Below are 10,475 nucleotides of genomic sequence, written 5' to 3' on the forward strand. Positions count from 1 at the left end.
ATTTCTTCTGGTGCATAATTAGCTTTCTTTTGAACAAATCTGTTAAACTTACCTAAGAGAACTTACCTTTGTGATCGAAAAAGCTAAGAATCTTGCTTTCTATATTTACATTCCACACAAATGGAATCAGCTGACTAACATTTTTAAGTTTTAATTTTTAATTTGACTAAGTGTACCTGGAATATTTTAAATACATTTTAAAACATAAAATTAGTACATATACTTTGAGCTTTTTTTAAAAAAGTACTTGTCTAAGGAAAGAAAAATAACAAATTTATGTTTTAGCCAAATGTTTTGCTTTAAAGTGATAATGGTATTTGGCCTTAAACTTGTGTAAAAATATTTTCCCAGTAGCCATTAAGGCTGTTGAACTTAGAATGACTTGCCTTAATTATTGATTAATATGTTTTTGTTAGGTTTGGAATATCTAACAAACCCAATTATTATACCTCTAGGAATAAAAATCTGAAAAAAGTTAAATACAGTTTACTAATAAGTTATGTTCCTCCTAGATAACAACATTTCCACCTATATTTATGCAGAATAGATACCAAACATTTTTATAAGGCATAAATTAGTGGTTTAAACCAAATCCATTATGTTTCCAAACAACAAAAGGTTGACTTTTGTAGTTAACACTTTCTGGCTTTATACAGTCTTGTTCACTAATAATTAAAATTTTGACAATTTTATTACATATGCTGATTGTAGAAAAATTAGAAAATAGATATAAAAAAGGAAAAAACTCTCCAGACAAATAGCCACTATTTAATATTTTGACTTATAGCCTTCTAGATTTTGCTTATAAATATTTACTGTGTCATTTTCACTTAACAAATATAAGTGATAGGGAAAAGTCATTGAAATGTAAATTTAACATTATCACTTCCTTGATTAATGGGATTTTGTGTCATGTTGTCACTAACTTGCCCATTAACAGTTTTTTACACTTTATTTCACTGTAGATCACAGTTTCACAGCAATGTTATATATTTTTTGGCCATTCTTCCCAGAAAAGCAATTGTTAAATTTAACTGTTTTCAGGAAAACTTTATACATTAAACTTTATTAGTAAATGATAGCATTAATTACTTTTGCTGAAAATTTTGTCTGAATAGTGGGATTCTCATTGGATGTGACTCCTGGTCTTTTATGATTGGGTTTTGTGGGTTATAACTCAGGATTTGTGAGTTCATGGGCTGAAGTGGTTTCTGTTGAAGTGGTTATTGGTCTGCAGCAAAAAGAGAAAAAAAGGACAGTGCAGCTAGTTTGTCACAAGGCTAAATTTGTTTGGTATAGGAGACTACTTAGCCTCAGACTGTATCCTTATTCCTCTTATGAAATGATGTTAACCATAGATATTAGTTGCTTTTTTAGAAATACCCTTACTTGACAAAATAAGGGAACCTCATGTCAGGCTTTCCTTCACCTCCTCACCCCTAGTTATATTGACCTACAACTCCTGCTGCTAGATGTCATAAGAAAGCCCTTTTCTTGCCCAAGCGACACCCTATTTCTACACTTGGAATTTTTGCTATAACTCTACCAAGCTACATTAAAAGATAAAACATTGTTCTTCAGAACAAAAGAATTCTTTTACCTATATATGCTTAACTTTCATGGACATGTGCACTCTGGTTTAACCAGTATTCTGAATCTGGCTGTCATTTCTAGGACATATCCCAAATTTGCTTTGTACATGTTTTACCTCAAGTTTTACATAAAAATGTAAAGAAGAAGTATATTTTAGAATATAAGAATTTCATAGTGATTAAACCAGAATCTGCCTTTTAACAACTTCTGGCTTTACAGCATCCTCTTTAATGCTGTGTAGTTTTGGGTATGGAAGAAAACTGATGCAGAGTGATCTAAAATATAGGCAAGTAGGGACTCCCGTATCCCCAGTATTTCTTCTAAGGCTTTCCTATGCTCCTCCCAAATAACAGTGGATAGCACTGATAGCTTATTCACTGTCAATATCAACTCTTTAATACTATGTATCTTATAAAGAAGTTAGTCTAGGGTGATAGCAAGTACTTCAAGTAGGATGACCTTGAGAATCCTATAGCTGCTAATATTGTAAATGAAATTTAAAGCCCCTTATTCTTATCATGGAATCAGAGCCAATTCAATTCTTGCCTCAGAAGTTACATATCTGAAAGCCTGACCTTTATTAGAAAAGCTCCAAAGACCTAAATGGTAATTCAAGCTATAAGCTTTGGGGGAGATGGCAAATTCAGCCTAAGGAGAGCAGTTCTGGAATTTTATTTTATGATTTCACGTTAAATTACAATTCAGCATTTTGGCATTAACAGAATGGTAGAAATTCCCAACGCTACGAATTGAGTGGCCCGTTTAACTAGCAACCTTGACCTCTCAACTGAAGATTTGTGATGGAAAAATATCATGACTATTGTAGTTTGCCTTATATACTTGTTTTTCCCCAGTTTAACAGAAAACATTTTTTTTTTTTCATTTTTAAAGTGCTAACTTCAAAATGGCAAAGGTTCCAAGTTGAAGCCCTTGTTTTTTCTAGCTACCATTCCTTTTCCTCTACTAGTAGATTGTCTGCCAAATCAACTTTCAATATTGATAGCCAGAGTTCCTTTTTTTTTTTTCTTTTTAAGAAGAAGGTAGAAACTTTCTCCATAGAGGGGAAGAAGAAGGAGCCTAAACTCAATTCTAAGATGTCTCCTGTTTTCAGGATCAGGGCTTATGAGTCTTTTCAGCCCTTCAAAGTCATGAAAGATAATAGATGAGCAGAACTAGTAGAATAACAGAAACATTCTTTTTATTGAGACATAACCATATACTGCTTGAGAATCCTGTATCTCGAATGCCTGGGATGAGAAGTGTTTTGGATTTCAGGTTTTTTCCCGGATTTTGGAATATTTACATTATGCTTACCAGTTGAGCATCCCTAATCTGAAATGCTCCAAAAGCATTTCCTTTGAGCATCGTGTCAGTGCTCCAAAAGTCTTGGATTTGGAGCATTTTGGGTTTCAGATTTATGGGTTAGTAATGATCAATTTGTGGTTAAATAAAAGATAATGTAGGCTACTAATAGCTAAATATGAAGAAAATAGTTTTAGTAAGTAATTTGATAATAGTACCAATAAGTTTATTTATTTAACCTTTAAAAGATAATGTTAGGGCTGGAGATGAGTTTTAGAATGAAGTTGAAGAGAGCTAAACAAATTGTTAAATATTGTTTAAAAGGCTATACAACTAACCTTCGTAGTGTTATGAATATGTTTTGGTAGCATATGAGTATGAGAAAGGGGTACGATTTTGAGAACACACTGATATTTTGTGACCAGTGGATGACTAAAAATTTTATTTGATATATAATTACTATGTTTCTGAGTTTAATTTTCATTTAGCTTTGCATACAGATTATATCTGTAATTTATAATATAAATTAGAGAATCATTAAATATGCTTTAAAGTAAACTAAAAGAAGAATAAATATTAAGTAAAGCTTTCCTGAATGAATATAACCTTAGAAATAATTCAAAGTGGTTGTTTTATTGGGGACTAGGAAAGAGTAAAATGATAGTGGAAGCATCAATTCAAGGGTAGCTCTTCCTGAGTTAGGATTGCCTTAATTTATCTAAAATATGGCTTTCATCCTGTTCCCAGAATATTTACATTGTTGGTTGTGAACGTGAGGAACTAGAGAGACAAAAAATTCCATTTCCTAGGTCATGTCTATTTTCAAATGAGACTGTATTTAATAATAAAATATTCATAATTTCTCCTTCCTGTCCCTTATATCACTGCTGTCATTCATTTCAGATATACATAAGCATAAATGAGTATTTTTGTGTGTATATACAGGTTGAACATTCCTAATTAGAAATCCAAAGTCCAAAATGCTCTAGTATCCAAAACTTTTGAAGGCTGACATGACACCACAAGTGGAAAATTCCACACCTGACCTCATGTGAGATGGGTTGCAGTGCAGGTGTACAACACCATTTATTCAGTGTCCCCAAGGAAAAAAAAGACCCTCCTACCCCCTTCAGCTGCAGAATATCTTTTCACACACACACCCCCCCCCAGATTCCCCCATGAAAGCATGTTCACAAGGAGTAATAAAATGGCACGAGTGCAGGCTGTACATGTCAATGGCAGGTTCCCCGTGTTTCCCCACATGGGGCAAAGACCTACATGCATTATTCACTGTGTTTTTTTCAGTATTGTGTGGTGTAAAGATATTGTTGAAAATGTCAAAAAGGCCTGTAGATACCCCTATGCATAACAGGGATAAACAAAAAGAGGACTCGCGTATGTTTATCTATGGCACAGAAAGTCAAGCTGTTGGAGAAACTAGATAGCAGTGTAAGTGTGGAATATCTTACAAAAGTCTATGATGTAGGAATAACTACCATATATGACCTGAAGAAACAGAAGGATAGACTGTTGGAGTTCTGTGCTGCAAGTGATGAAGAGAGGTTAATGTAAAGTACAATAACACTACATAAAGCTAAAATTAAAGATCTTAGTTGTGAGTACGTCTGTCAGCATTGCAGTGAACACATACCACTTAATGGTATGCTGGTCATGTAACAAGTAAAGATCTGTGATGATGAACTGAAAATTAAAGGGAACTATGAATATTCAACAGGCTGGTTGCAGAAATTTAAGACAAGAATTGAATTTTTAAAGATGTGTGGTGGTAAAGCATCTGCTGATCATGAAACAGAGAAATTCATAGACAAGTTTCCAAGGTCATTGCTGATGAAAATCTAATGCCAGAACAAGTCTGTAATGCTGATGAAAAATCACTGTTTTGGTGTTATTGCCCCAGAAACAGCTGATGAGATGGCTTCTACAGGGATGAAGGATGCCAAGTACAGAATAACTGTGCTGGGATGTACTAGTGCAGCAAGCACACATAAGTGTAAACTTACTGTGCTGGGCAAAAGCCTCTCTCCTTGCTGTTTACAAGAATTCTTACCAGTCTCTCTTGTTAATGCTAACAAAAAGACATGGATTACTAGGAACCTCTTTTCTGATGGGTTTCACAAATATTTTGTACAGAAAGCTGTATTGGATGAGAATTGCAAGATTTGTTATTCTTTGACAATGGTTCTGCTCATCCTCCAGGTGAAATTCTTTTTTTTTTTTTTATTTCAAAGTATTACAGGGGTTCAAATATTTTTGGTTACATGGATCACTTTTATAATGCTTGAGTCATGGTTGTAAGTGTTCCCATCACCCAGATAATGTTCGTTGTGTCCATTAAGTAGGTTATGGCCCATCCCCTCCTCCTCCTTCCCCCCTGAAATTCTTATAAAAATAATGTTTATGCCATGTACTTTCCCCCAAATTTGATTTCATAAATTTAACCATGTGACCAGGATATCCCTAGATTAATGAAAAGTAAATATCAAAACACCTTCTAGAACAGCATGCTAGCAGCAGTGAACAGAAGCATGGGTGTGGAAGGTATTTAAAAGGAGTTGAGCATGAACGATGCCATAATGCTGTTGCCAGTGCTTGGAACACAGTGACTAAAGACACAGTTGGACATGCCTGGCACAACCTCTGGCCTGCAACTATTCAGTGATGATGAACAAGGTGGTGACTTTGAAGGATTCTGTGCGTCAAGTGAGAAAAAACGATGTCTGAAGTCCTTACATATGCAAAAAAGATACCTTCAGGGTCTGTCAGTAAGCTGGAAAAAGTGAATTTCAGAGACATTTTTTAACATTGATAATGAGGCTCTAGTTCATTCATTGAATGATGGTGAAATATTGACAATGGTTGTTAAGGTGATTGTGATAACAGTGATGATGAAGATGACATTAACACTGCATAAGAAGTGTCTATAGGTGACATGCTAAAAACGTATGATGGACTTAACTGAAGGACTAGAGCAGCCTGTATTCATAACAGAACAAGAAATCATGTCAGTTTATAAAATCAAAGAGAGACTTCTAAGTCAAAAACTGTTGTTAATGAGGCAGATGACTCTGCAGGAAATATTTTTAAAAAGCCATTTAGAAGAATGCCTCCTTATCCCTAGAGGACCCACTTCGTGGTTTCAACTGCTTCTGATGTTTCTTCTCACCTAAAAAACATACAAAAAAACCCACACACAGTATATAGTAACCTTTTAATCAAAACACAGCATCATAAATAGAGACTGAAATCCTGCCATTGTTTATCGTTGCTATTAACAGCTGGTACAGGTGTTCTGGTGATGCTACTGCGCTTAATTGCCTTGAACACATTATTTTTCCATTGTATGTTGTGTTTTTTACTGTTAAATACTTCTGTGTGAAAAAGTATAAGAAAATATGTTTATTGGTAACATACAAAATTCAGAGTTGGGAGTGATGGTGATGCCAAATAACCACAGATTGTCCACATGAGTGGCTGAGAAACCTTTGCTTTCCGATGGTTTTTTTTTTTTTTTTTTTTTTGAGACAGAGTCTTGCTCTGTTGCCCAGGCTAGAGTGCTGTGGCATCAGCCTAGCTCACAGCAACCTTAGACTCCTGGGCTCAAGCGATCCTTCTGCCTCAGCCTCCCAAGTAGCTGGGACTACAGGCTTGTGCCACCATGCCCGGCTAATTTTTGTATATATATATATATATATATGTATATTTAGTTGTCCAGATCATTTCTTTCTATTTTTTAGTAGAGACGCTCTTGCTCAGGCTGGTCTTGAACTCCTGACCTTGAGCGATCCACCGGCCTTAGCCTCCCAGAGTGCTAGGATTACAGGCGTGAGCCACTGCTTCCGGCCTCCGATGGTTTAATGTACACAGCTTTCTTTCGTGTACAAAGTTATTAAAAATATCATGTAAAATTACCTTTAGGCTATATGTTTAAGATATATAAGAAACATAAATGAATTTTATTTTAGATTTGGGTTCCATGCCCAAGAGATCTCATTATGTATGTGCAGATATTCTAAAATCTAAAAAAATTCAAAACCCAAAACATTTCGGGTCCCAAGCATTTTAGACAAGGGATACTCAACACACTTGCGCATATACACATATGCACAAACATAAGTATAAGTAATTGAATACATTGTTGCTATTGTTATTTTGCACGAACTGTTATCTATTGGGTCAATTGAGAATAAGAAAAAGAAAAGTTTTTCTTTTACATTTTACCTTTAATTATTCTTTCTCTGCTGCTCTTCTTTATGTAGATCTTGAGTTTCTTTTTCTTTCTTTTTTTAAAGAGATGGGGTCTTGCTGTGTTGCCCACGCTGGAGTGCAGTGGCATGGTCATAGTACACCGTAACCTCGAACTTGTGGGCCCAAGGGGTCCTCCCGTCTCAGCCTCCTGAGTAGCTAGGACTACAGGCGTGCACCACCACATCCAACTATTTAAAAAATATTTTTTTTGTAGAGACAGGGTCTCACTATGTTGCCCAGGCTGCTCTTGACCTTCTGGCCTCAAAAGATCCTCCCACCTTGGCCTCCTGAAGGGCTAGGATTAACAGGCATGAGCCACATGCCTGGCCAGTAGATCTGAGTTAATGGGGATATCCTGGTCACGTGGTTAAATTAATGAAGTCACATTTGGGGGAAACTACATGGCATAAACATTATTTTTTATAAGAATTTCAGGGCGGAGGGAGGAGGGGATGGGCCATAACCTACTCCATGGGCACAATGAACACTATCTGGGTATGGGAACACTTATAAACATGACTCAAGCATTATAAAAGTGATCCCTGTAATCAAATATATTTGTACCCCCATAATACTTTGAAATAAAAAAATAAAAAAAATTTCAGCTGGAGGATGAGCAGAACAGTTGTCAAGGAATAAGAAATCTTGCACCCTTTATCATTTTCCTTTTCCCTAAACAACTTCTTTTAACATTTTTGCAAGAAAGGTAGACTAGCAACAAATTCTTTCAATTTTTGTTTGTCTGAGAAAGTCTTTTTATCACCTTCACTTTTGAAGGATAATTTCATAGGATACAGAATACTAAATTGGTGGTTTTTTTCTGTTAACACTTAAAATATTTTACTCCACTCTTCTTGCTTACATGGTTCTGAGGAGAAGTCAGATGTAATTCTTAACTTTATTCCTCTCTGGATAAGGAGTTATTCCCCCTCTGGCTTCTTTCAAGATTTTTACTTTATCTTTGATTTTTTGCAGTTTGAATATGATATGCATATATTTAGTTTCTTTGGTACTTATCCTGCTTGGTATTCCCTGAGGTTCCTGGATCTATGGTTTGGTGTCTGAAATTGATCTGGGGAGATTCTCCGTCATTATTGTTTCAAGCATTTCTTCCTTCCTTTCTTCTCCTGCTGATATTCCATTACGTGCATGTTATACCTTTTGTACTTGCCCCACGTTTTTGGATATTCTGTTCTGGTTTTTTTAGTCTTTTTTTTTTTTTTTTCTCTTTTTTGGTTTTGCAAATCTCTGTTGACATACCTGCTCAGAGAAAGCTCAGAGACTTTCCTTAGCTGTTTCCACTCTACTAATGAGCCCGTCAAAGGCATTCTTTGTTTCTGTTACTGTATTTTGATCTCTAGCATTTCTTTTTGATTCTTTCTTAGAATTTTCATTTCTCTGCTTACATTATCCATCTTTCGTTGCATGTTGTCTGCTTTAAAAGTCCTTAGCATATTAATCATAGTTGTTTTAAATTCATGGTCCAATATTTCCAGCATCCCTGCCTTGTCTGGGTCTGGTTCTGATGATTGCTCTGTCTCTTCAAACTGTTTTCTGCCTTTTCTTTAGTATGCTTTATAATTTTTTGTTGGAAGTTGGACATGATGTACTGGGTAAAAGGAACTGTGGTAAAATAGGGCATTAATGATGTAGTGGTAAGGCGTAGGGGGAGGGTAGAGGGACGTGGTCTATAGACCTGTGATTAGATCCCAGTCTTTAGGTGAACTTATGTCCCTGAACTGTGAACTTCACCAGTGCTTCTCAGTTTTCCCTCACTTAGATGGGACAGGATGGCTACAGGCGGCTGGAGTTACGTATTTTCCTTCCCCCAGGTTAGTTAAGCACTGATGAAACCCCAGCAGGTTAGGCTCTAGTAAAATAGTTTCTCTTAAAGGCGGGTCTTATTAAGGAGAGCAGAATGCTCTGGGATATTTCAGTGTGGTTACTCATCCCTTCCCCTCCCAGAAGCATAAGGGGATTTTTCTCTAATCTTCACTATGAGAGCCTGGTAGAGCTCCTGGAGGTAAGAACCCACAAAAGTGTGAGGGCCCCTCTATGGCTGGATCCCCTGGAGTTTTTAACTCTTAAACTTGTCCACACTGAGTATCCAGCAATTCATCAATTACAGTTCAGGTTTTCTTACCCCAGTACTTGTTCCTGTGGAGGTTTCTGCTCATGGGTTTCTGCTTCAATAAGTTAGTGTTCTTTAGTTGCTCCTCTCTCTCCAATTTTGTGGAGCAGCTCTTTGCCTTATGACCTCACTTCTCTGATAGGTTTCAAGATAGTTGATTTTTCAGTTTGTTCAACTTTAACTTATCATTAGGATGAAGCAGCAACTTCTAGGCTTCTTATATGCCATGCTGGAAACCGGAAGTCACATCTCTACCTTTTTTAACCAATAATTTCGCTTGATATTGTCCTGGCACTGCTAAAAAAAACAGAGCCAGAGATGTTTGTACTGTTAGACTTCTTGGAGCGTGGACTTAATGGCTTGATGACATTACCTTATCGACTCAGAACAAAACAACCCGAAACTTTTCAATATCCAGATGATTATACAGTGAATATAAATGTCCTAGCAGCTAGTTTGTCTAAAACCAAAGATGCTGGTGAATAATTGGTTGACTTACAAAATACCACATAAAAAATAAAATATACACAGATAGGTTCTTAAAAGAAGTAAATGGTTCTTTAGTACAGTAGCTGTTTGGTAAATGGATATATGTTATCCAAATGCTAATTTTGTTAATTAAAAGGAATGAAAGTTATTTCTTCCGTTACAGGGGAGTGTTAAACGTAAAGACCATATTGACCATCAGAAGGATAAAGTTGCTTTAACTCTGGCTCGTCTAGCCCGCCATGTTGAAGTGGAGAAACAGCAGAAAGAAGAGAAGAATAGAGCATTCAGGGTATGTGACTATTTTAATTGATGTTATATTGAATTATAGAATTGTTCATAATAAAGCTGGAAAGCGAAACCTTTACTCAAAAAGAGTATGATTTTCCAAGTGTAGCATGTACCCTAGATAATTCATCAATTTAGTTGCAATTCATAATAGCTTTTTACATATCTGTTTTTAGTTTGTTGAATTCTTATCCTATGTGTATTTAAGAAAAGAAAAAAATAGAATTAATTGAGGTAACTTTATTTTTGGGAATTAAAAATCATGAAATTTCTCAAATGAGCAATTAACAGTTTCTGTTTGGTTTTTTTCCCCACAAAAGTAAAAAGTTTATCAGGGCTTTTATAGATATTAAGCTTTTTTTTTTTTTTTTTCTTGAGACAGAGTCTCACTCTGTTGCCTGGGCTAGAG

The 10,475-nt window shown here is 35.7% G+C and overlaps 1 protein-coding gene across 2 annotated transcripts in view; it reads left to right on the forward strand.

Moving 5' to 3' along the window:
- ZNF451 (zinc finger protein 451) overlaps positions 1-10,475 on the forward strand; it is a 73,693-nt gene that overhangs the window by 20,573 nt on the left and 42,645 nt on the right. For both annotated transcript variants that reach the window (XM_012648725.1, XM_012648726.1), the window contains exon 4: positions 9,945-10,070. In XM_012648725.1, the coding sequence (XP_012504179.1) occupies positions 9,945-10,070 (126 nt within the window). The remainder of the gene's footprint in view (positions 1-9,944; positions 10,071-10,475) is intronic.

This window comes from Propithecus coquereli, unplaced genomic scaffold (genome assembly GCF_000956105.1).
Source record: "Propithecus coquereli isolate 6110/MARCELLA unplaced genomic scaffold, Pcoq_1.0 Scaffold292, whole genome shotgun sequence".
NCBI classification, from domain to species: Eukaryota; Metazoa; Chordata; class Mammalia; order Primates; family Indriidae; genus Propithecus; species Propithecus coquereli.